The 26,791-nt window shown below is 42.7% G+C and overlaps 1 protein-coding gene and 1 long non-coding RNA gene across 7 annotated transcripts in view; one reads left to right on the forward strand and one right to left on the reverse strand.

Moving 5' to 3' along the window:
• GTF3C1 (general transcription factor IIIC subunit 1) overlaps window positions 1-26,791 on the forward strand; it is an 82,453-nt gene that overhangs the window by 54,391 nt on the left and 1,271 nt on the right. For all 6 annotated transcript variants that reach the window (XM_073362655.1, XM_073362659.1, XM_073362658.1 and 3 more), the window contains 13 exons: window positions 812-966; window positions 2,705-2,847; window positions 8,036-8,117; window positions 11,100-11,212; window positions 12,412-12,474; window positions 14,255-14,348; window positions 16,729-16,901; window positions 17,412-17,696; window positions 18,942-19,195; window positions 21,000-21,286; window positions 21,787-22,465; window positions 22,703-22,742; window positions 24,532-24,724. In XM_073362655.1, coding sequence (XP_073218756.1) covers window positions 812-966; window positions 2,705-2,847; window positions 8,036-8,117; window positions 11,100-11,212; window positions 12,412-12,474; window positions 14,255-14,348; window positions 16,729-16,901; window positions 17,412-17,696; window positions 18,942-19,195; window positions 21,000-21,286; window positions 21,787-22,465; window positions 22,703-22,742; window positions 24,532-24,724 — 2,561 coding nt within the window. The remainder of the gene's footprint in view (window positions 1-811; window positions 967-2,704; window positions 2,848-8,035; window positions 8,118-11,099; window positions 11,213-12,411; window positions 12,475-14,254; window positions 14,349-16,728; window positions 16,902-17,411; window positions 17,697-18,941; window positions 19,196-20,999; window positions 21,287-21,786; window positions 22,466-22,702; window positions 22,743-24,531; window positions 24,725-26,791) is intronic.
• On the reverse strand, window positions 268-15,497 carry LOC140918391 (uncharacterized). The gene is made up of 3 exons (XR_012161179.1): window positions 10,122-15,497; window positions 9,287-9,401; window positions 268-6,413 (listed from the first exon to the last, which is right to left on the reverse strand). It is a non-coding gene; the product is annotated as an uncharacterized lncRNA (long non-coding RNA).

Consider the following 26,791-nt stretch of genomic DNA (forward strand, 5'->3'; position numbering starts at 1 on the left):
CAGTATTTTTCCAAAACACTGGCACTGTGAAATAGGAGCTCGACTTCACCTCAACAATGCTAATCTCAGTCTCATTGTCTTAAAACCCCTCAACCTTCCTCTTTTTTGTCATCCTTCACTCCCCCCCTTCTACCCACCCCCTTATTATTATTATGTATGTTACAGTAACACTTACAGATCCCATTCTGCTAGGCATTCTACACACACATAGTAAAAGACAATTTCTATCCCAAAGCATTTATCATCAAGACAGACAAAGGTTGGGGAAACGGGCATAAAGCAGTCAAGAGACTTGTCCAAGGTCACAGAACAGGTCAGTGGCAGCGCCAGGAATTAATCATCATCTAGAGGTGGATGTGATGAGGCCCTTCATCACTGAAATTGTTAACTTTTTCAGACAAATTATTTACAATTAGATGTTCAATCAGACTTCTCAGTTTGAGCTTCTGGAATGGGGACACTTTCCTGAGCACCTTGTACGTAGTGGGCACCTCAAATAATAAATAATAGAAGTCATGTTTTGGGAGCAGGCAGAAATACTGCGCAGACTAAGTCACTTAGTCTCTCTGTGCCTCTGTTCTCTGCCTATAAAATAAGGCTAGTGCTTTCATTTTCCCACCTTTTGTCTGTCTTGCCTGTTTAGACTGTAAACTGTTCAGCACCAGGACTATATGTTTATACTGTACTTAGCACAATGAGCCTCCAGGCTCAGCTGGAGCCTCTAGCTATTAGCATAATACAATTCAATAAGAATAAGGGCCTTGCTACAAACACTGTTAGTATAATTGTCTCTCTTTGGGTTTGTGTTTAGAGGAGTCTGTAGAAAAAAATAAAAAGCTGCGCTACCATGATGAGGCTGACCAGAGCGCCCTGCTGAGAATGACGCGCCTGCGTGTCACCTGGACTGTGCAAGAAGACAGCCTGCTCATGCTATGTCGAATTGCCAGTAATGTGCTAAACACAAAGGTGCTCACTTCTTATCACTTCTCTACTGAATGTGTACACAGTAGAACTAGTATAGCATTGGCATTGCCGTATCCCTCTGTATTATGGGGGAGTGGAAGCAACACCACATTTGGGCTTGCTTCAGACTTTTTATGTTCACGGAGGTGACAAAGGTTTCCAAGGTATTGTGTGATTTGAATTGTAGGATTAATTTGAAATGCTGATTTGTAGTTTGTAAAGTGGTTTGAATTTTCTAGGGTACTTGGAAGGGGGAAATCAGAGCTTAGTTATTGCTGTACCAAAAAGCACCATGAGATAAAATATTCTGCACTCTTACCTTTTCTTTGGATCTCTTTTGAAAAGCAGGATGAAGTATGAAATTGTCCTTCTGTAGTATGTGATGTTGGGACCAATGCTAAAACTTACAACACAAAAAAACATAGTGATGAATCTTCAGTGTTAAGGGGGGATAACTTTCCAAGTGAATAGGATGTGTGCCATTCTGAGACGAGAGTATGAGATTACCAAGGTTTTATGAGTTGGATGTAGTTTGAGGTACATATTGCTTATTGTAATGTGTTTCTTATGGAAGTGGAAAGTTGTTACTGACAGCATTGCAAGTGAAGTGAAGGTAGCAAGGAATGCAGGAGATTTTCCTTAGTTTCTTATTCCCATGCTTCTGTACTATGGGTAGATGGGATGTGTCCTGAAGCAACTTTAGCTGTCATTAAACAAAGCTTTGGTTTGTATTGATATACAATCCCTCTCTTTCCTCCCCTTAAAGGCTCCTTATCCTAGCTTACTCATCCATCCCCTCCACGGGTCTGGCCCTTGTCCCCTTTGCATTCAAATCAGACAGTTTCCTCTTCCACTCTGCCTGGGCTCAGTCATGGAGATCACAGGAGAGAGACTCCTTGTTTTCACTTCAGGTGTCCAGACTTAGCATAGCCTGCAGCACTCAGACTCCAGTTTTGGAGAAAGTCCTTCTCCGCCCTGGGCAGGAGAATGCTCAGTGCAGATGACATCTTGAGGGATTTTAGCTGCTAAAATCCCTCAAGTGTTTACTGGGCATGTGCAAATTGCAGTTTTTCAGAGGCTTATAATTTGGGTTAATGTGAGTGGATTTTTACAAGACAGGAAAAGATTTATCTCTGGTGCAGTGGTCACCCCCTGCCATATTTCAAGGCACTGCTCCAAAGAATGGGCATGCTAGAGCTATTCAAAGAAGAGGTGAACAAAATTCTTTAACATGGGCAAAACAACCTATTTTTCTCTTGACTCATTCCCAGAAACAGCTAAATGATTTTGGCTGAAATTTCCCCCCAGAGGCAAACACCGAGCATTGAAAATTTCAGTTGAAATAAAGTGGCAAAGTTATAAGCAACTGAAAACAGAGTCTTATAAGAAGTAGTATAGGGTGATCTTAATAGGAAGTGCTACTAGCCCCTCTTATGATATATTTTAAAGTCTTAGCCTGTACTTTAAGTGGGGAAAAGTAAACTGTTGTACCCTTCCATATCTCATGAATGTCTGAAGGGGTTGTGTTCAAAATTTCCAGACCAGATTTCACTTTTAGGAACAGAGCAAACATGGAAAATCCCAGCAGCAAAAATGAATGTCTTGACAGTTATAAATGTGTGTGGAGGGGCATACAGGAAAGGATTGCGGCCTTTTTTCTAGTGGTTGTTGCCAGCCATCACTTGCATACCTGCAGGTCAAAGTAAGATGAGCTTTGACTTTCTTTTTGTATTTGATCCAGGTGAAAGGACCGTTTGTTCCATGGCAGGTTGTCCGAGATATCATGCATGCCAGCTTTGAAGAATCTTTAGATAAAACTTCTCATTCTGTTGGACGAAGAGCTCGCTACATTGTCAAAAATCCACAAACCTATCTTAATTATAAGTAAGTGATTTTTTTTAATTTGTCTTTCTAAATATTTATGAAATGAAGTTAAGGATTTCATTCCTCCGTACTTGGATTCCTGCTTTTTTGTCCCCCTCCATCCTATTAATTCAAATCTCCAGTGTCCCTCTTTGGGCATCTCTGTACAAGTTAATCTGGCATGCTACATGATCTATGACATCTTGAGGCAGAGGCAGGTGCACCACGCATAGCTGAGTCAAAGTTTAGGATGCAGGGATTCTTGGTCCTGCCATATCACTTCTGAGTTCCACAGACTTACTCTGCCTCATTGAAGTTACTGTAGCCTGGGTCATGTTCCGGGGCACTTCAACTTTTATTTTATAAACTAGGTACAGGCTTTCCTGATGATTTTTGGGGGGGGAGGAGAGTGTATCATACATACGACACACAAAAAGCAACATTAAAGTATTATTTAGGTTGCAAAGCCAAGCATTTTAAAGATAGGAAATGCTAGAGTTGAGGTTGCCCATCCAACCTGATTGATCCCGAGAACAACTTCTAGCCTATGAATGAGGCAGGGGTCCTGTGGGAAATAATATTATCCAATTAGATTTTATCATGAATGCTCAGAGGGGTGCCAAATTAAGGTTATATAGGCAATCTTAATTGTATTGTTTCCTAACTTTTGAGTGCTTGACTTTGTGGCCTTAATGTTCCTTTACTGTAATTTGTATTACAATTATTTGTAATAATCTGTTATTTGTATTTTTGTGTGTAATTTCATAGGTTTTTAAAAAAGCAAACTGAAAAAACAAATTCCATCATGTGGCATCATATGGTCTCACCCACATGGGTCATCAGCAGAATTGGAACCTGGAGATCCAATCCACAGGCCTCTACTACTTGAGCTAACAGATTAACTGATAGCAGTAGTAGGTTGTCAGTCTCTGTGAACCAGTACTAAGGAGAGGTTGGTCACTTTGCCAGTGGGTTTCATAGATATTTGCTGACATCAGAAAAGTGATCAGACTCAGGAATACTAGGTTTGATTGTAGACACTGGACTGGAGTGTGCTTTAGTGGGACTCAAACATTTCTGTCCATTCCTCCTTAAACATGACCCCTTCTATCCCATCTCCTGCAACCTGTCTCTGTTCGAGTCCTGCCTCCTTCTCACCCCTGTCTCCTTGCTTAGGCAGTGCAGGTTTCCACTCCTCAAGTTTCTCTCCCCACAATGGTTCCCAGTCTTCCTCTCTGGGCTCATTATCCAAACTGTCTCCTCACCTCCATCCTAGCCAGCTTTGTCACAGTCTACCCTGTCCCTAGCTCCTTGTCTTTTTCCCCAGGTAGACATAGTTCTCCCCCACACCCTTTTTTTGTCATCAGATCTGTCTCCTCTTCTCTCCATGTCTGATTCTTTGTCCAGTCTCCCTGCTCAGTCTCTGTATTCCTGCCTGCTCCTATCCCCCTGCCCAGGCAATCCCAGTCCTTGGTCCTGTCCTGTTCCCTTCTCCCACTCTCCTCCCCACCCCAACCCCCTGGCTTTTGTCCCTTCTGCATTAGTGTCTGTCGGGTGTCTTCCTTCTCCACGTGCCTGGGTGCCAGCCATGGGAGCACTGAGACCACAGGAGAGTTTCCCTGCCCTCAATTGTGGTTCCCCACCCTGACCCCATAGAAGCTAGAACCAGCAATTGCAGGGAAAGTCCTGCTTGGCCCCTTCAGCCCTAGGCTGGAGCATACTCAGTGCAGATGGACTCTTCCAAAAACTGTCATGAAACTCCCAAGTTTCCACTGAACATGTGCAAACTGAGATTTTTCAGAGGCTTGTAACTTGGCCAAATTTGGGTATATTTTCACTGTCATGGCAAAAGGTACCTCTCTGACACAGAGGCCACTCCCTGCTGAATTTCAAGTCCCCTGTGCCAAAGCTCTAGAGCTTCTCAAATTAAAGGTAACCAGAATTTTATCATAACAAAACTTTTTTCCCCTCACTTCATTCAGAAACGTGTGAACGGTTGTGACTGAAACTTAAAAAATAAAATAAAAAATCAGCTTGAGCTTGCAGTTTGGCAAACCTGTAAGCATCTGTATACAGGGTCTTATGACGGGAAATCCGGTCATTTTAATAGGTGACACGACCTGCTCTGCCTAGAATAAGTATCATCTTTTCATCTCCGAGCATCTTTGCAGACACCAGGAGCAGTACAGCATCACCATTCATTCCTATCCCTGGTTTATTCCTCCATGAAGGCCAGCCTGGCCATGTCCCTGCGTGCCGTGTCCCTCCATCTAGTCGATGGTCAGTCTCTATGTCAGAATGGCCTTTGTTGTTTTTGCATTATTTTCTTTGGCACCGTATCATCTGTCTGTCTTCTCCAGTGTCCTTACCATTGTAATCTTTTCAACTGCATGCAGTCCTGTACCTGGATTTCCCGCTCTGCTTTCCTTCTCGCTTCATTTGTCTTAAAAGCATTCCACTTTACAGCTTCCATCTTTCAGCGTGCTCTCATCTCTGTTGCCTCCCGCCTTCTGTCTTTAATGCAGCTGCTTCCAGACCATAGAGTAATTTTGTTTGTACACTGGTTTGCTAAATTTTCAGTCTGGTTCCAAATTTAATGTTTTTATCAGCCCATAATTTCATCAATTTCTGTGCAGCACATGTAGCTAAAACAACATCATTTTAACTTCATCCTTGATGGAACCATTGGCACTGACCAAGCTTCCTAGGTACGCTTAAGATTTACTTTTTCCTATGACTTCACCAACACTGCATGTCGACACTATCTGTTGTCCCTTTTCCAAGATACAACCACTTTGTCGTCTTGGCATTTATTCCAAGTCACCTACGCCAATGTTTCAAGGTAGCAAAGAGGAAATTAATTAATTCACACATCTGCCAATAGTACAATAACTTCCCATGAACTTCCTCCACTGTTTTCTATTACTTCCTTGAATATTTCCCATCCAGCCTGCAGTGAGATTTCTTCATCATCACAGATTAATGACCCGAAATGCCCTCCAAGAGTCACTTTCTATGCCTCCCTCACAGAGCTATCCTTTAACTTATTAAAATCAAATTTAGCTCCAATTGCACCCCTCTCTTTCTTGGACTTTAACTTAATCTTAATCTTTCCCATTAGTAGTTCATGATCACTGCCACACTTGACACTTCTATAAACTCTAACATCCATCAGTGACTGTCTGTGCCTTTTACTGGTGGTGATGTGATTAATCTGGTTTTTGATTTGACCATCTGATGAACTCCATGTAACCTTGTGAGCATCTCACAGCAAGTTCTTAACCTTTAGGCATTGTCATTTGCTGTCCAAATGCTGTGTAGTCCAACATTATTCATTTGTGTACCATGTCTGCTACCAACTTCTGCATTCATATCTCCCATTATCAAAATCTTATCATGATCAGAGATCTCATCTACAGTGCTATCTAACTGTTGATAAAATCTGTTCCCTTTTTCCTCTTCTGCTGCTTCTATTGGTGTGTAACAGCAGATCAGTTATGCATAGTAATAAGTATACATGTGTGGTATTCTTATAATTACACTGAATTGTCTCTCCAACATCTTCCGTTTGACTTTCATTCTTGTTTCTGAAAAATAAAAAAAAACTTATTTTAAAGGCTTTTATGAAAATATCAAAGGAAATGAAAGTAGTTCTGTTACTAAATAAGGGGGATGAAATTAATGACTGAAAAATGGCTGAGGTTCTGAACTCTGACATTTGTCTTCAGCTAGCAAATAGAAAGTATTAACAAGGAAGACAGACCCATGAGATGTAACTTTTGTTGAAGTTCAGATATAGGACTGGCTGGAGAACTTTTAACATGTACAGATCAGCTAGTCCAGTTGACCTGCATTCTAGGGAATTATTGATTGCGCTTCAGGATCTTTTGAAACTAATTGTCACTGAGATGCAGGGACGTGCCAGTAGGACAAATTTGCTCTGCTAAAATAATTAAATATCACAAGAAAACCTAATTTATTCATAACTACCTACTTCTCTAGAAGGCGTGTTTCCTGGGTGTCCTAAGTCTCAGATGAACTAGACTGCTAGAGAGACAAGGTGGGTGAGGTAATATCTGTAATTGGAGCAACTTCTGTTGGTGAGAGAGACAAGCTTTCGAGCTTACTCAGAGCTCTTCTCCAGATCCGTTAACTACTTATGCTAAACACTCTGTTAGAATCATAGAATCATAGAATATCAGGGTTGGAAGGGACCCCAGAAGGTCATCTAGTCCAACCCCCTGCTCGAAGCAGGACCAATTCCCAGTTAAATCATCCCAGCCAGGGCTTTGTCAAGCCTGACCTTAAAAACCTCTAAGGAAGGAGATTCAACCACCTCCCTAGGTAACGCATTCCAGTGTTTCACCACCCTCTTAGTGAAAAAGTTTTTCCTAATATCCAATCTAAACCTCCCCCACTGCAACTTGAGACCATTACTCCTTGTTCTGTCATCTGCTACCATTGAGAACAGTCTAGAGCCATCCTCTTTGGAACCCCCTTTCAGGTAGTTGAAAGCAGCTATCAAATCCCCCCTCATTCTTCTCTTCTGCAGGCTAAACAATCCCAGCTCCCTCAGCCTCTCCTCATAATTCATGTGTTCCAGTCCCCTAATCATTTTTGTTGCCCTGTTCCACCTTGTATTTAGCTGTGACATTCCGAGTATGTTTCCCAGTCCCGAAGAAGAGCTGTGTGTAAGCGTGAAAGCTTGTCTCTCTCACCACTAGGCATTGGTCCAATTAAAGATATTACCTCACCCACCTTGTCTCTCTAATATCCTGGGACTGACACAGCTACAACTTGACTTCTAGAGATATGCATCATTTCAGACTCCATCTCCTCTTCCATCCAGACAGAGAACTACTTTTCTCTCCCTTTTCTTTCCCAAGAAATGATGAGGTGATAAGACTCTGTTATACCAGTTCCCTTATTCTTATATGGTAGCATGCTCACACTATGGAGAAGCTTCTCCTTCAAAAGTGAACTTAGGTCTTAAATGAAGATATGGTAGTTGGAGTTAGTTGCACTGAAGACAATGGCATGTGTGTGATCCAGTAGGCACACTTTCTCAGCCAGCAGCATTGATATGGTACTCCAGGGTGCATAGAAATGGCAAACCAAATGAGCAGCTGTGTGCGTGTTTTCTGACCCACTGAGTTGTGAATTGTGACCCATGCTGAATTGTGAACACTTTTACACTTATTTGTTGCAGAGTTTGCCTTGCTGAAGTTTACCAAGATAAAGCTCTTATTGAGGATTTCATGAAGAGGGAAAATAACTACCAAGACCCACAGGTAGGAGGAGAGGTATTCTAAAGGGAGACAGAGTGGTTAACATAACATTTCCATGGAATTGTATTTGGATTCCTATGATTCACCTCTTGTCTCTTCCCTTTGTGCTGTCAACCTCCTAAAAACAGACTCATGCTCCAAATCACTGCTATTCTGGGAGTTAGACAGACATGGTTAGCCTCCAAATAGCAAGAAAGCAGCACCGCTTTGCAGCAACAGAGCCTGCTTTAACCTTTGGTTGCCTAGCATACAGATCTGTACCGCCAAGCTATCCTCAAAGCTAGTTTTTCTTAGGCCAATTTGTGCTTCCACAGATTATCCATTTGGTGTCAATTGCCCCAAATCTTCCCCACCAGTCTTGTTACTGGTTATGTAGAGCTATGTGGGAAACAGTTTACCCATCCCGTGATAATTTTTTTAAATTTTGAAATTTTTCCCAAATTGAGATAAAAAGTCAATTTCAGACTTTTTTTTTTCTTTTTGCAAATTGATACTCAAAAAAAAAGTTCTGATTGAGCCAATCAAAGCATTTGTGTGTTGATTTCATCCCCTTTGTTACCTTGTGCAGAATAAATTAACATTTTTAAACAGTCATTTTGAATCAAAAAATGAAACTTTTCATTTTGAAAATGTCCAAATGAGACTTTTTGACTAGTTCAAAACTTTTCAAAATTTGTTTCAAATCACGAGATATGTTGAAACCAGCCTGTTCTGCAGTTTGGGTTTTGACTAGTTGGCATTTGATTATAGAAAAAAATGTTTTGTTGGAAAATTCCCAACTAGCTCTTCTATTATCTAGCCATTCCGTTTTGTTTATCAGAGGATTAGCTCCCAGTGGAACCCCTACAGTACAGAGTGGGAGGTGAACATGGCTAAAACAACAATTGCCTCTTTGTTTTTTTTCTCTTCATGGACCAGCCACACCAAGCCCAGCTGCTGTGCTTTGCAAGTGGCTAGGCTGTTTTCACCCTTAGCTATGGAGCTGCTGGTGTGGTGACCAGCTGATTCCTAAAGGTTGTAGAGTAAGGCTAATAGGTGTTGCAGGCCGAGAGATGAGGAATAGTTTCCTAAAGCTGTAGCATGGTTGGGATCAGCTCTCCCCAAGACTGTTCTGCCTCTCTCTTTCTCTGTCTTGCGTTTCTGGTGTCTCCTGCCTCTCCTGATATACTTACTGTCTGAATATTCTGGCTAGAAGTCAGGAGGGAGGCAACATGGTCTGGCATGAGACAAAACCAGGTGTCCAAGGAACTAGCTGGAAGCCGACAGCAGGAAATCCTGGAAGGAGGCCTGGGGAGGTGGTAGGCAAACAAGAAGCATGAGACAATCTCCTTACAAGGCTGGCAGTGGTGACCGTGTTCTGATGCTCAGCTAGAGATTGGTGGGGAGATACTGAGAGCTGGGATGATGTAGGATGGGTGCAGTGCTGGACGTGAATTTACTTGATTAACAAAAAAGGCAACCCAGCCCCCCTCTGCAGCACTGAGGGCCATGGCCAGGGTATTTCTATGTGAAATTCAGCCAGTAGCTCTCCTCAAGACGCCATCTTTCTCCTCCAGCCTGGGTGAGACCCTTAGAAGCATTGCAGAGGCCGCTGAACTTCTTTTTATCTAGTTGACATGGGAGCTATTCCCAGGCTCAGACCAGGACCTTGAGAAGTTTTGGAGCAGCCTGCAAAGCACAGAAGCTGGGCTGGAGGAGTGGGTCATTGGTGAAGCACTCTGCACCTGCTGCCTGTAGTATTTACTTAATCAAAATCTCCTCTTTCTCGGCTTCCCAGCATAATAATTTAGCCTGCCTCTGCCCCCCGTTCCCCAGCATGCTGGAATTATAGCTCCTGTAGATGTAAATAAGACGTTGGCAATGTCATCCACATGACTCATCCTGACCTGACATCACCAAAAGGCCTGATTTGCTAATTGGAACGTGGTTTTGGGCAGCCAGCATCTAAAGTAACCAGAGTGCCCTGCTGCTAGGCTGCTCCTGGTTGTGAGCTACCCATCTTGTTACCTGCATGCTGAAGAGAATGGAGCGGGTTTTCTGATGCTTCTGCTCCAAGTATATGCTGTGACTCATAACCTAAAAGCCTCGCTGGCCTGACTGTGCCACCAGAGTGCAGTCTCAGCCTTTAGAAGAGAATACCATCTTTCTTGCGCTTCCACTTCCTCCCTTGCTTTGTTCAGAGAAAGCACAGGAAAGAGAAAACAAAGTAGAAGTTAAGGAGTAGAAAAACCTTCAGGGAAAAACTGCAAAGGAAATCTTCCTTTTTCAGCAAATTGAGCTGGGTATCTTCCTGCATCTAGTTTCTAGTGTCAACCTTTATAACAAAGAGAAGGGGGGGGGAGTTGTCTAATCCCTGTCGTTTTCACCTTTCTTTGACTCCAGCTGTTACTGTTTTGTTTCCCTCTTTCTTCCATTTCTCTTCCTGCTGTGTCCCTGTTTGTCTTTCTTTCTCTGGAACCAAATGGAATATTCCCAATGAGATATCTGGTCCAGCCATCCCCTGCAATATACTAGGTCTCTTTCCAGCAATGCTTTTAGAAGCTAGACTTGATTTGTTTGATGAGACAAATAGTGGAACCTCACAAATTCACAGTCTGATAATCTGCGCAGCAGGGCTGGTATACAGAAAAATCTCCAATCAGATGAGATTTAAATCAAGGCTCTTCTGAGAAAGCTGTCACACTGGTAATGAGATATCATTGTTTTTACAGAATACACTGTCGATAGGATACTTCATATGTTATTTAGTTACTCATAACTATGAAACAGCATTTGTTAAATAAATGAAGGTACAGAGTACATTTCATGACACATTATCTTGGCTTATTTACTGTGCTGCTTCTCCTACTTGCTAATTCATAAACTGTAGCCATTTGCAATAGGTCTTCCAGTTATGAATGTGAAATAGGGAGGTCCTGCTGCCCTTTTGCACTGTAGGAAACATACCTGCTAAGTGTTTAATATTTCAATCTCTTGTTTTGAAAGGTGTGTGCAAAAGAGTTTAAAGAATTTGTGGAGAGACTTAAAGAGAAATTCAGTTCAACCCTAGGGAATCCCAAACTCGAAATTCCAGATACACTGCAGGAGCTGTATTGCAGGTATTTTACTTAAGATGTTCTCAACGTCATATGCAAAGGTGAGATCAGAACTAGATAGAGAATCTGCTGTCAAGAATTTCAGACTTTTTGAGAGCACCTGGAATCATGGTATAAAAAAATTTGCAGTTTGGTTTTCAATACTGAAAAAGTATTCAATACTGTATTTCAATACTGAAAAAGTATAAGAAAAGTTGTTCATTAAATTTGTTCTGAAATAACGATTCTACATTTTTAATTACTCTCATCTACACACCAGATATTAAATATTGTTTTTATTAATTGCATTTTATATTGAAAATTTTTATTATAGTTTTCATTAATGTCATTCATGTCTTTAACTTTTCTATTAGAAAAAATATTTTGAGTACTTAGATGTGCCCTGTGCCACTGTAATAGATAACTGTCACAAACCACTCACTGTTTTGCACATATTAGGTGGCATGATTTTACATTGGGATTTGTAGTTGGTGTCTCCATTAAATAATAAAAATGAAGTATTAATGTTGATTCCTAAAAGAGTGGACACATCACATCCCTAGTTGCTGTAATAGTAATACTTAGCACTTATATGGTACTTGTCATCTGTAGATTGCAAAGCACTTTACAAGGAAGGGTAAGTATCAGTGTACCCATCTACAGATGGGGAATTTAGGTAGCCAAGCATGAAAATTTTGGCCTTATTCTTTTGGTGTCCCAAAGTTAGTCACCTCATTAACTTCCCTGACTTTGAGAGGAGCTGCACATCTGCAGAAAACACTGGGACTGAGAACTAGACATTCTATCACCCAATAACATGTAAGTCCTTTCCACTCCTTCACATTAGGGGATGATAAGAGCAGATGCCATCCCTCTCTAATACAAAAATTCTCTCTCTTCCCACACACCAGCCCTGTAGACAGAAGTATTTTGTATCCACAGCATAGACAGTGGCTCCATGCTGCTTCCTCCCTATGTGCTTCAGTCTGGATGTGGACAAACAGCTTCTTGGAGACCGGGGAATTCATCTCTGTGGCTCTGCTGAGGTCTGCCAGGACAGGTGGTTCCCCAACATTGTTTTTGCAGGTTGTGTCAAGATTAACAATGATAAATATCAGCCTTCAGCGTTTCAAGGGTTAAAATAAAATCAGGGGCTCTGTCTGTGATACAGGGCATACTATTTTCTGTGTTTAAATGTTTCCTTTTTACTCTCTCTTAACCAGGTTCAGAGTTTTGGCCATTGGAGATGAAGCAAATCAAAGCATCAAACAGGATGCTCTCAACAGGTGAGGGGGAGTTAGAGGCCTTTCCCATTAGAGCTCCTGAGTTATTGTGGGCTCTCAGTGAAAATGAGATGGATAGTCTTTTCTTTTCACTGGTTATTGGAGAAGGGTGGAGAAAATACTAATAGAAAGTTGCTTGTGTTAAAGCTATAGGCACTGTTGACATAGGCTACAGAGAGGATTCTAAAACTAACAGCCAACAAAGACTTTCACCAACTCCCCATCAACGCCTTCCTCTCCAAAAGCTTTAGTAAACAGATGGATTCGCAGCATGCCCTGCAACTCAGTCAGGTCCAAGCTGTTTCAGACCAAGAGGCAAGCTGGTTCCAAAGCTGAGTGCCTCACACAGAGATCAGTCTACCATCCGCTCCCTCTCTCTTTAAAATCTATGGCAGCAGTTCTCAAACTGTGGGTTGGGACCCCATTTTAATGGGGTCACCAGGGCTAGCTTAGACTGGTTGGGGTCTGGGGCCAAAGCCCGAGTCCCACTGGCTAGGACTGAAGCTGAAGCCCAACAGGGCTTCAGCAAGCTCAGTCCCCCCCTCCTGGGGTCATGTAATAATTTTTGTTGTCAGAAGGGGGTCACGGTGCAATGAAGTTTGAGAAACCCTGATCTATGGAAATCCAACTGAAGTACCATCACGGATTACAGCTGCAGCATGTCCTGGGGAGAAAGGCAACCTATCAAATAAGTAGGGTTCCAGGCCATTTAGGGCTTTGTTGGTCAAAACCAACAACTTAAATTCTATCCAGAAATCAGTGGGCAGCCAGTGCAGATCATGGAGCACAGGTGTGATGTGCGCCTACTGCCAACTTTGCCAGCTTAAGCTTCCACAATGACTTGAGGTGTTTATAAGTGTGCTCGTGACATGGTATCAGACCACCCCATCTCCCTGCCACAGCAGAATTTCCCCTGTTGTACACTTACCAGAGTTTTGTCCAGTTTAGTTTTCTGGCTGCCAAGCAGGGGGAGACCGTTCCTGCCTGGCCCACTTCATTCTCAGGAAGCCTTTTCTGGGTATTCATCTTACATCTCTGTTTCTTAAATTCATCTAATTAGTCACGGGTCTATTCTCCAAATTAATCTTCTCCACCTAGTCTAAGGAATGGAGTCATAAGTAGTATTACAGTCCCTCTTGTTTGTAAAACACTATAGATGAGGAGTGACTACTTCTGCAACTGTGGCCTTTGGCAGAAGGGTATTATAGACAGCAGTCAGGTACTAATTCCATCTGTATTGTTAGACTGTAAACTGCCTTGGAAGGTCCCAAGCTTCTGAACACATATAGAGGAGAGAAGGGGAAGTTTTCTTTATCTGCTAATTCTCCTTCAAGATCTATAACAGTCCAGACCCTCTGAGAATGTTGGTACCCAGTGTTTATTGAGAGTCATTTTAAAAGCTTACGGAAGTGTTATGTTTGTTAAAGTAAGGATTCTGAAGAAACCAAGTGAAGGCTGGGAGAGAGCTAGATCCTTCTATGTGGGTGTGTGATGTCATCAAAAACCCTAAGAGTTCTGTCTCCATTGGCTGATTGGGAGGAGCTATGATCCAACTATCCTGGAGTGGTATAAAGTTCTTGAAAAAGCCAAGTGTAGCACGTAGGGAAAATGTCCCCATTTCGTTAGGAATTCAGATGTAGCAACATTGACTAACTGTGTGTGTGCACGCATATGCAAACATTACAGGCAAACACTCCATTTAAATATTACTGCATTAGTTTAGTGATTGGGTGCTTCGTGCTCAGAATGCCTTGAATAAAGTAATGCGATTGTTTTCTTTCAGTATCTATGATATTCACTTCCTAGTGCTCCAGAACCTGATTCAGAGTACTTTGGCACTCTCAGATAATCAAATGAAGTCCTGCCAGTCATTTCAGGTACCGTATGATTTTGGTTTTGTTTCACTTTTTCTGCAACACATTGTGATGGAAATAACAAAGTTCTTCAAGTTTGTCAGAGTGGATTCCACTGTAAGTGCACGTGCGCCTCATGCACACACAACCTGATCTTTGGGACTAGCTGTGTCCAGTGGGGCCACACATGTGTCCTGTACTACCTCATGCGCCCACGTAAGGGCATAAAGGGCAGGGCAGCTGTAACACTCCCTCAGTTCCCTGTTAAAGCCCATGACCATGATAGAGGACTTGTCCTTTGAGGGCACAGAGCTTTTCATCAAGAGGATGGACAACACTCCGCGCTCACTGAATGACTCCAGTGCTTCGTGTACTCTCTGGGGACTTACACCTGTCCTTCGTACTGCAAGCTGTACCATTCCCAGCCACGGCTGAGACAGCACACACCATCTTAGTGCCCCAGGCAGATGAAATAGCGTGCCAAAAGGCATGCGCCATACAACGTGAGGCACCAACCTTCCTCTTCCCTGGCAATGCACACTGCTGCTTTGATACGTATGTAGATTTGATAAGATGGTTGAGATCTGCATCAAACCCAGTCTAGAGAAAACATAACTTTCGGAATCCACCTCATCCATTCAACTGCATGTTGTCTGCCATGACAGCCAACAGATGGATTTTAGAGATCATTGTCCATGGTGTCTCCATCCCTCCTCAGGGACCTTTCTCATAAGAGCCTATTACAATCAGCAGTGTGGTCTCATTGCTTCCTGTAGGAGCTGTAGAGGAGGTTCCTCCAGAGTATAGGGGTAGCGGCTTCTACTGTCAGTATTTCCTCATTCCGAAGAACGAAAACCCTCTTTCTTCTATCTTAGACTTGAGCAGACTGAACAAATATGTACATGTCTCAGGTTCAGAATGGTAATACTTCCCTCCATCAGTCCATCACTCCAAGCTCAAGACTGGTTCATGGCTCTCAACTTGCAGGATGTGTACTTCTACATAAATAATTCCACAAAGATCACTGAATAGTGCAAATGCTGTGATCCTTTTAATGATGAGAAAAATAGATAAAGATTTTTTAAAATTTGGAATCCTAACAAGAGCTGATCTCAGTATTTACCTTTGAAATTGTTTCAGCGTAACTACACCTGTATTCCCCTTCCTCCTCCCCTCCCCTCCCCTGTGATCCACTCCAGGAGTTCCCAATCAGATCTCAAGTCTCCTACCATCACCTGTCTTTGGGTAGGGACCCTCGTCCCAGTCCCTTCTGACTGGAAGGTATAAGGCTGCCTTACACTGTTATATCCCCAGCAAGCCAGACTGCCTAAAAGCCATCTTGAACCAGTATATGCAAGCATTCCTAGGTGATGGTACCTCTCTAGAGTTGTTTAGTCTCAGTGATTCACTTTAATCACCTCCCACTGTTTTTAGTTCCTGTAGGAACTGTGGTAACCCTCCTCCATGGAGAAGAACACAATCATACGTAAACCAGTCATAAATTTAATAAAATGAGGTTCCCAAAGATATTACATGGGATTGTATCTGTCATGGCGTACTTCCACATAGATAATTATGCACATATTTGAAGTGCATTGAAAGTGTTGTGATCCTTTTAATGAGAAAAATAGATGAAGAATTTTAAATGTGCAATCATAACAGCAGCTGATCTCAATACTTACCTTTGAAATATCAGACAGGCACTCTGTTTACGAAGTTCTATAGAATTTGGTGCACATCACTGGAATTTACTGGTTTTGGTTCCTAGGAAACCCTGTAAATGTAATATAAACATATATATATGTCCTTAAGCTTACGTTCAACTGTAAGTTCTGATTTGTGGTTTCATATTGAAAATGTAACTGACAATTTATAAACAACTCATACAGACTTGATTACAAGGGCTGTTGATTCCAAATAAATGGTTTCCTAGTTCTTACCAGGATCTGCATGCAAGCAAACCGCCACGTAAATTGAATGGAATTTGTTTTGCCTCTTGAGCAAACAAGTGAAACTTTGTTATATTTGGGTATAAATTTCTCTATAAATAGCATATCTCATAAAATATTTTGTTGTACGTGATCGTGACTCGGTCTCTGGAAAAAACCACAACAGAATAGAGAGCTAATGCTAAGTACTTATGAGGTCAGTACCTGAGACTACCCATAAAGCTCACTCCAGTATCTCAGTAATGGCTATCATATTTATAGTGCTTCCCCCCACAATAGGATCTGGACATACAGGGATGACTTTGCTCTCTGTCTGTCTTGCCTTGAGTCACTGTTCTGATTTGGATGTAACTTTGCTCTACAGAGCTGAAGAGTTTGTGGTTTGGGCTGCAATATGTGGATTTTATTAATGTATCCCTGCTGTTAATCTGGCATTTAAACGGTGTGTGTTGCAGACTTTTCGGCTGTACCGTGAGTACAAGGATGACATTCTTGTGAAGGCTTTCCTAGAATGTCAGAAGAGAAGTTTGGTCAATCGCCGTCGGGTTAACCATACTTTGGGTCCAAAGAAAAGCCGGGCTTTGCCCTTTGTGCCTATGTCATATCAACTATCACAAAGCTACTACAGGTAAATGTCCAGCAAAGTCTGCTGTACTGTATAGAGCTAACGCAGTAATGTCTCCAAACATGCTTTGAATAGAGGATAAAATATATAACTCTGTTACTTAACAAGGAATAGAAACAATGAGGAACTAGAAGCTAGGGACCAGATTCTCTGTTATGGCTAAAGAGCACACAGCAAGAGTTGAGGGTGTAAAGGTGGTTTAAATGTGCAGCTTCAGCTAGTCCCCAGGCTAGGTTAGTATAGCTGAAATGGCAGCTGGGGGATCATCAGAGAATTGTAGGGAACCAAGCCTGTTTTCTTCCAGCCACGCCCCTTATGCTGGAAACTGCACTGAGGAGAGGATAGCATAACAGCTGTTAGGAAAATGGAGGGTTTTTCTTTGCACTGGGATGCTTTGCTACAGCCTGGAACATAGACTGTTGCATTTCCTTTTGGGATTTTTTGCAGTTTTTTGGGATTTCTGCCCAGTAGTACAAACCCTGTATATCTTCATTCAAATGTTTTTGTGTCCAGAGTCTTCACATGGCGGTTTCCTAGTACAGTTTGTACAGAATCCTTCCAGTTCCTAGAGAAGCTCAAGGAAGCTGGAAAATCAGACGAACCAGATAGCTTTTCATTCAAGGATCAAGAAGCCAAAGATTCAGCAGGCATGCTAGCTTTTCCTATGGATGGCCCCGGAGGTCATTGTGTAGCAATTCTTTCCCTGTTCTCCCTGGGCCTTATTTCTGTGGATGTGAGGATCCCAGACCAAATAATCGTGGTGGACAGCACTATGGTGGAGAATGAAGTCATCAAAAGGTAAACACTAATGCTCTTATCCAAATAAGGGCTGTGTATAACTTGCTGAATGAAATTGACAACAGACATGGGAATATTCTGCTCTGCGTTTCAGCACATGCTTTCCAATGGCAATCTTGGATGTTTTCAGGGACCATCCTGAAGATTTAACAGCACTTGTTAGTCTTTCATCTGAGCATTGGCATGTGTTAACTTCCTCATTATTCTGAAAGAACATACCTATGGTGAAGATAGAATCGCCAAAGACTTCATCACTGTTTTCAGAGATAATCAGGGCAGCATAGCCTAGCTGTGTCAATTGCACATGCTCATCGCCATTGTACCAACCTAACCATTTCAGGGAATTACTATGAATTGGTGTTTTTGTTATGTTTTCTATGTGGGTTTCAGCTCTGCTGGACTCATGTTATGATTTGTGGGAAAGAAATTGCCTGCATGATTTTACCCTGTGCACTTGCTATGGCTCCAAATGATGGGACACCTAAGAAGTAATGCCCGTTGTCACCTCACTGTTCTGAGAAGACCAGGCAGGTGATGGAAAGGAGAGATCTGCCATTAAGTGTTGCTAATCAAATCATTAATATACAGCATAAATCCAGGAATATAATCAAATACCTTGAACATGGGATACAAAGACATACTGTGAAGGAACTAGGGAGTGATGAACACAATGGAAACCAGATACAGATCTAGCCCTCTATGGGAGGAGGCCTCTCAAAGCTCCATAACGTAGCTGATGAAATGACCATGTAGCCTGACTGTTCAGTAGTTGGAGCTGATGCATTGGGATTGTTTTTAAAGAATTTACAGATTAAAAATTCACAGAAAGGGGAGTTCCCTCTTCCAAGCTTTCTTGCAGTTCCTTTTTTACTGTCTGGTTCTAAACATTTCATTCAGCAGACTACTATGAACAACTCTACAGAAAAGCAGTCCTCTATGGGCTGTATTTTGAGAATGACTAACATGTTGGAGTGTGGAGCAGAATGTGATCTTTCTTGGTGATATGTGGTTATGTAATGAAAGATCTTATTGCAATACATATATTTGACTGGGTCAGCAACCTCATTTCTGAATTTCCTGATTGTGGTTAAAATCATAGTTGGAATGTTGCATTACTGTAGTGTTGTGTGTTCATCATTATCAATCCTTTTAATTGATTTAGCTTAAATGAAATAAACTATTGGAAAAAAGTCTCTCTTTTTTTTGGAAGAAAGTGGCAAAAGATTAACAGTACATTTCCTGCAGTTTGGGAAAAGATGGTCTTGAGGATGACTATGATGAAGATGATGACTTGGATGAGAGCTCTGGAAACAAACGGAGAATAGAGATAAAAGCTCGTCAAGCATCTCATACCAATTACTTACTCATGAGAGGCTACTATGCTCCAGGAATCGTCAGCACACGCAATCTGAACCCCAACGACAATATCGTGGTTAATTCTTGCCAAGTGAAAGTCAAGCTGAGATGTGCCCCAATGCCAGGGAGGCTCAGTACCTCAGGTTAGTTTCTGTATGTGTGTAAACAAGTAAAACAAATTGGAATGGATGTCATTCTGCGTTTGCAAACTCAGGGGAATGGAGGCAGTGTTTTAATGCAGTCTCCTAGCAGGATCATCTTCTTTCATACGTACCAAATATCTGATTCTTCCTGTATTCTCATACTACTTATTGGGCTGTTTCATTCTTCTGACTCTAACGTGGTTTTATTAATGCAGCTTGCTTTGATTAGCTTCCTCGGTAACTTAGCTCCTTATGTGCATCCCACTTTGTGGGCGGTCATTAATCCAAACATGCCTGCTACTTGGTGAACCTATCAGTCCCTTTTCTAATTTTAAAACCGCTTTTCTGTTACCTCCAAGTTTCCTCTTCTGTAAGGAGACTGAGCCAATCTCCTTGAAAAGCTCTTTGGGGCAGGGACTCTTGCTTATTTTGTATTTTATACAGTACCTAACACAATGGCGCCTGATCTGGCTGTGGTCTTTAGACACTGCTGCAATATAAATGTTAATAATATTCAGAACTCTGGGTTCTAAAAGCTGCATCCAAGATCAGGGCCCCTTGTTCTCAGTGCTGCACAAACACCGAACAGGAGACCACCTGAATAGGGAAGACAGACAAAGAGTGGGAGAAAGGGAATATTTATCTCCATTTTACCAACAGGGAACTGAAGCAGAGTGTGCAGTTTTTCCCACAGTCGCATAGGGAGTCAGGGAATCTGGATTCAGTTCTCAGCTCTGCCAGAGTGCTGGTCCAGTGCCTTAACCACAAGAGTGGTGGTGGTCTTTGCTCAAGACAGATGTATCCAGGAAGGATTTCTTGGTTTGTAATGGAAGGCCCGCTGCTGTCCCTGCCTATGCTATTCACATCTGTCACAACAGGAATCTGAAAACCCCGGTTCCTGAAGTCCTGTTACCATACAATCTCTGTATGGGTCAGTCAGGTTGCCAGCTCATTGCAGTACTTTGCCGTTCCTCTTGGACACCTGACTTTGGCCATCAAAGGAGAGCAGGTGTTACATCATAGTGCCCCACAGGGCAAAGTGTAAAGGCTGTCTGTAAACACCAGAAAAAGGAAGGTGGGAGCAAACAATCAACTAAGAATGGTGTCATATCTGTCCTTCCCCCGCCCCCAGCATCCTGGACCAGAAAAGTCACTTTTGAAAAGAATGTTAGTTTGGAGCTAACTGATACAGAGCTTCTCATTAAGGCAAAAACCACTCAGAGATGTACACCCTCTCTATACCCAGTTTTTCTGGTGTCTTCATGGTGGTGTAATCTTCTGTTCCATGTTCTTTATCCGACTTGGCCAATAGCTTTCTACTCTGCATCGGCATCTGTCACTCATTTCTACCAAAGGAGTCACTTCTCCAGAGTCTGTCTTTTTTCCTCAGGCTCTCCAGTTGTGATTTTACTGACCTTCTCTAAAGACATAGCAGAACACTCTTAAATCTGTTCATTTACAGGATTTCCTAAGTGACCCAGAGCTAGAGAGAGAGAGACTGCAAGAGTCCAGTCTCCCCTTCACTGATATTTCGTACTGGCTTGAGGTTAGAGCCTTTGTAAGCCAACTTGATGGTTCCTTTTCTGCAGCCCATTTCATACACAAGTGTGGGGGGCATATAGAAGAAAGGAATTTGCAGTGGTGAATGTGGAACATAGACTCTTAAATTAAAAATATAGCTCCAAGAGTTGTCAGAGGAGCCTGGAAAGATTTTTGATCCTTCTGTCATCCAATGTATGGTAACATTGTACAGGAAGATTCTGTCTTCATCAAGACTAATACACTCATTCTGTTTACTTTGCAGTTCCTTCTGTGGTTGATAACATGGCTGTAGGGATCTCCTGCCTCCCTGATGCTTTTACTAGGCTGCTAAAAGTCCAGGAAGCCACTTATGATGTAGATCAGTTTGTCCTCCAGTGTACAGAGTGTTATGGGTATAGCTCCAAAGATGTGTCTGCTGTCCTAGAGATCCGTAATGCCATTGAGGCATCCTCTTCCTTCGGGATTGACAAGGCAGAGCTGGGCAAACAGTTCCACTGCTATGAAGAAGCTGACACCGAATGCACCAGGTGTTTACAGCAGTATATTCAGGTTGGTTTACATCTCCGTCACCAATATATATGTGAACTCCATAGCACTCTTTTTGAATAGGAAGGACATATAATCCATATGAAACAAATGGGAACAGAATTACTTCCTCTACGTGATAAATTTAGTAATGAGATTCCCAATCAACAACCAATGGTCATCTCACCTCATACATCCTGTGTTTGTCTTTCTGAAGACCAGAAAATATGGTGGCACTAAATGAAAAAGTTGGATGAGTGACTACACTCACCCAGCGCACCGTGGTCAGTCTCTAAAGTGCACAGGAATATTTCAATATCTTTGCTGTAGTTTCAGAGGAGATTAAGCAAGGGAACTATTCCCTTTTTAAAATCTATAGGACAGGAGAGTTGAAAAGGGACTGAGAGTTTGGCAAGGCACTCTTGCAACTGGTTACAATAATGGGAATTCCAGGAAGTTTTGAATGTTTCATCATACTGGTATTCCACAGCGCTACCTAAAGATAAAACTTGTTTCTTTTTCAGGACCTCCTCAAGATGGAACAGGTGTTAGAAGTGGGAGGGAACACTGTACGACTGGTTGCAATGACATTTGCCAAACCCTGGCTGTTGTATTCAGTGTGTCTGAAGAATAAAGATGGTGGTGCTGATCTGCAGGGCAAAAACTCCGTCACTCATTTGGATTTGCAACAGAACTCTCAGCAGCCAGAGCCAAAGCAAGGGGTGGAGTCTTCAAGGGAGGAGGGACAGCCTGGAAAAGTCTTAAGTCCTGTTGACAGTGATGAAGGACCCTCAAGGAAAAGATTCAAGACTCAACATGGTGGGCTTCAAGATGGCACCGAAGTCCATCAGGACATAAAGAGCTGTTCAGAAGGAGCAACTGAAGCAGTCCCTGATGCAAGTTTAACTGAGCCCACGCAGGTGAAAGGGGTGTTAGTTGCACATGAAGAAATGGGTCCTTTCAGAGGGCAGACAGGACACTATGTGCAACACCCTGTGCATGGACCAGAATCTGTCACTGAAAAAGATAAAGAGCAAGATAAAGCCAATTCTGAAGAACAAGAGACTGCAGTAGATGATAGTGTTGCAGCTAATGAGGAAGAAAGGCAGATGCCTAGCTTTGAACATACAGCCAGAGATACAGCTTTGAACATGTCACTTGATGATGCATCTCACCCACAGGAAAGTTCTGAAGTCTGTAAAGGTGCATAGGAGTTTTATTGATATGGGATATAGACTACTTCTCAAGCTATAAGCTTATACCTGTAAATTCACTAGCCCCAAACCTCATAACTTTGTGCTATAGCAGGAAACAGACATCTCTCTTACTGCTTTTTCATTAACAGTGAATAGTGATTTGTGGCAGTTAAAAAAAAAAAAAAAAAAAAACTGTCCTTTTTTTTTTCTGGTACTCATTACATGTTTTCTGATCTTTCTTCAGACAATTCTGTGACAGATCTACCCCAGGCAGTACGGGAAAGGTACGTAAAGAGAAGTCTGTAGAACCATTAAATAATAAGCATATCGTGCTTAGACATGCAATCATTTAGAAAAATAATATAATGTATAATATAATACAATATATTAGCAAAATAACAATTACAAAAACAGATGTGGAAAGTGCATGCTTGGCGCTAGTTTAGATGTGTCTCCAATTCCTTGGTGAACCCAGAGTGCATGGAAGGACTCTGGAGACTAGGACTTGCTGTCCTACCTCGTCCTCTTGTTACCTCAGACTCCTTGCCCCTCAGCATGGCCATTCCAAATGTCTCTGGGGCATGGGCACTTCTGAAAGTCCCCAACATATTATAAACACTAGAAGGAACAGAAATAATCCTCTCCACCCTACACTCAAATAAACTTAATGCTCATTAGGCCCTGCTTCCCAAGTGAGGGTCTAGGGAATAGAACAATATCGGAGTGGTAGATTCCAGTCAAGAACCTGGCCCTCACCTCCAAGATGTTAAATCAGGGGACTCAGTGCCTCGGCTGATTTCTGCTGTTGACATGCAACGCAGAGAGAGGGGTCTTGTGTAGCCTTGTAGCTCATTAAAGAGCTGTTTTCTTGAATTGGACTGATGAGCAGAGTGAAAGCCAGCATCGTTTTTGGGCACGGATGTAAAGTGCACCCTGTGACACGCTCTGGCCCCGTGGTTTCGGCAGCAGATCCAGGTATATCAGAAATGCAGATTGTATTGAATTAAAAATTATATGAAATGAGCAGTCCGATCAGGTAGGCTTCCTGCTGGGTTTTTATTAGTTGGTTTATTTGTTACTACTCCCATAATCTTTAATGTGCCACAGAGTTTTGTATTGTCAGCACAACTTCATTGCAGAAATGGTGAGGGGTGAGGCAGTTGGGACTGTTGGTATCTGGGAAGGTGTGTGCGCTGGGGAAGGGACACATCTTTCTTTGCCCTTTTCAGCCTGATTTAGAGGTGGCTGCGTACGTTTGGGGATGAGGGACTTGCTTTTTTCTCTGCCCCAGTAACTCTTGACAGTAACCATATCTCCCACTGCCCTTGTCCCAGTATTTGCTGGTGCATCCAGCAGAAATAGACAAGCACGTTAGCTGCACACTTCTGCTTCATTGATTGGCATTGAGATGGTTTATGTTAACAGGCTAGCTGCCTTTCCCAACTAGTCAGGGAGCACTCTGACTCAGCTGCTGCTCATGCATGTCCTAAGCATTCCCACTGGTGCTGTGCAGAAACCATGATATGGAATTAAAGCCTCTTGCTGAAAACAGACATTCCCTACCCCCTGCAATGTGGTGGGAGGAGCCCTAAGGTAGTGTTTCCATCCAACTTTAATAGGGCACGCAGCACACACATTTATTTACTCAGTTCAGCTCTGGGTCAAACCACCATGGAAGCTGAATAGAAACTAGCACCAGTCTCCACACCCACTGTCAGATTAAAAACACTGTCACTCGCCAGCAAACTGGCCATCACTAGGATGCTTTGTTGTGACAAACTCACTCCCAGATCACTCTCAAGGGGGTATGCCTAGCAAGCAATACTTCTAACCGTGGGACTCTGGTAGCTGGATAGAACATTTATTTCAGGAGAGCCCTGCAGGGACTTAGGACAGTGATCTGCAGCCCAATGTGTTTGCACAGACTCACAGAAGGTGCCATTATTTTTGCTTCTGATGTGGGTGCTTTGCTAGTGTAGGGAGAGGGAAGAGACACCTCTATATAGCAAGCAATTTGCATTTTTCATTTTTAAAACTGCAACTGACAAAGTGGAACTTGCTGTCCCTCTGCAGGGCCTGTGAGAATGTCTGTTTCATTGGGAGGCCGTGGCGAATCGTGGACGGGAATCTGAATAAACCTGTGTGTAAGGGAATGATGGAAGCTGTGCTCTATCACATCATGACAAAGCCCGGCATAACAGAAAACACCTTGCTGCAACATTATGTGGGGGTTCTTCAGCCTGTTTCTGTCCTGGAGATACTACAGGTACATTTGTTATCAGATGTTGAACATTATCCTATTTCAGCCTTTGTTTAGTGTGACTGTCCCACTGGAGTGATACCAAAGGGTCTCACGTGTCCACGCCACAGTAACAGACTCCCTTGTTGGGAGTCCCAGGAGAGAAGCCAACAACTGTGACTGGACCGTGGAGACTGAGTTCCCTTCTCATTCCTTGAACAGGTTCATCTGGGCCAAGCCTGGGGCGTGCTGGCTGGTGGGGTTGATAGGAAGTGTGCCCTGCCGTGCCTGGTCTTTGAATTATTGTGGTGCTTGGTAGCAACTGCACAACTAGGATTGCCTTCTAAAATGGGCCTTTTGGCCTGAAATGTCAAGCATGGCCTGGGTTGGAACCTCCAGTGGCCAGAACTGCTGCTTCGTCAGGGGACGGGAGCCACAGGAGTTCCGCGCAATCCTTTGAAGCATTCTGGTGACCCAGTTTGGGTCCCGACCCATGGGTTGATCTAGACAACATCCAAAATCAACTCCCTCTGACAAGAAGGCCAAACATGTAGGCTTGTTGGGAAGGAAGGTCTTCACATCCACTTGCTTTCTGTTCAGAATAGCAAACTATCCTGTCCTATTGGCTAAGTATGACTATCTGAACTATTCCAAGATCACAAACTGTAGAAAAGCTGCCACAGCAAGACAGAAATCAATTCCAGGCTCTTACTGAGGAAGGTAAACTGATGGCCAGAACCGCATTTCAATCAGCAGTTGATGCAACAGACATCTATCAAAAAAGCCTTTAGTAAGCCTTTTGATACTATCTCACACGACCTTCTCATAAAAAAACTAGAGAAATATAGCCTAGACCAGAGGTTCTCAAACTGTGGTCTGCGGATAGTTCCCTCTTAGGTGCGGGCCTGGGCGGCAGCACATGAGAGAATGAAGGGCTGCCCAGCTAATTAGTGGAGCCGTGCACCCTGGAGAAGAGGGGTGGGAAAATAGGGGGTAAGTGGGACGGGGCAGTGGGGTGAGAAGAGGGGGTGGGGGAATTTGGGACGTGCAGGGCTGCAGTGACAAGAGAAAGAGGCAACTTTTCCCAGCTCCAGGGCTGCGTCTGCCGGGGAGAGATGACCCTCCTTCCCAGCCCCAGCTCTGTGTCTGCTGTGGCGGGGGAGAGAGGGAGAGACCCCCCTCCTTCCCAGCCCCAGCCTGGGGGCTGCTGCACCAGGGGAGAGAGGGCACATCCATTGAATTAGAAAGGTAAGACTAGTGATATTAAAATATGAGTTGTGTGCTTTTCTTTGTAGAACAAAAACATGTTTATTAAGGGGCTTTTTTATAGAGCGCTTTTATCCAAAGCACTTTACACTAGTTAGCTAACGGTACAAACAACATTTGGAAAGATCATTAAGTGGTCCGCCGAGACCCTCAGCAATTTTCAAGTGGTCCACGAAAAAAAAAGTTTGAGAACCACTGGCCTAGACAAACCTATTACAAGGTGAGTGTACAATTGGCTGGCTGGGGATCTAGAGTTCCAACCTGGAGAGGTAGCAAGCACTTTGGAGGAAAGGATTAGAATTCAACATGATCTCGAAAAACTGGAGAAATGGTCTGAAGTAAATAGGATGAAGTTCAATAAGGACAAATGTAAAGTACTCCACTTAGAAAGGAATAATCAACTGCATAAATACAAAATAGGACATGACTGCCTAGGAAGGAGTACTGCAGAAGGAGTTACAGCAGATCACAAACTAAATATGAGTTGTCAATGTAATACTGTTGCAAAAAAAGTGAACATCATTCTGGGATGTATTAGCAGGAGTGTTGTAAGCAAGAAACCAGAAGTAATTCTTCCACTCAGCACTGATAAGGCCTCAATTTGAATACTGTGTCTAGTTCTGGGCACCACACTTCAGGAAAGATGTGGACAAATTGGAGAAAGTCCAGAGGAGAGCAATAAAAATTATTAAAGGTCTAGCAAACATGACCTATGATGAAAGATTGAAAAAACTGGATTTGTTTAGCCTGGAGAAGACTGAGGGGGGGATATAAGTCTTCATGTAAATCATTGTTATAAAGAGGAGCATGACCACTGAGGACAAGACA

Source organism: Lepidochelys kempii, chromosome 10 (genome assembly GCF_965140265.1).
Source record: "Lepidochelys kempii isolate rLepKem1 chromosome 10, rLepKem1.hap2, whole genome shotgun sequence".
NCBI classification, from domain to species: domain Eukaryota; kingdom Metazoa; phylum Chordata; order Testudines; family Cheloniidae; genus Lepidochelys; species Lepidochelys kempii.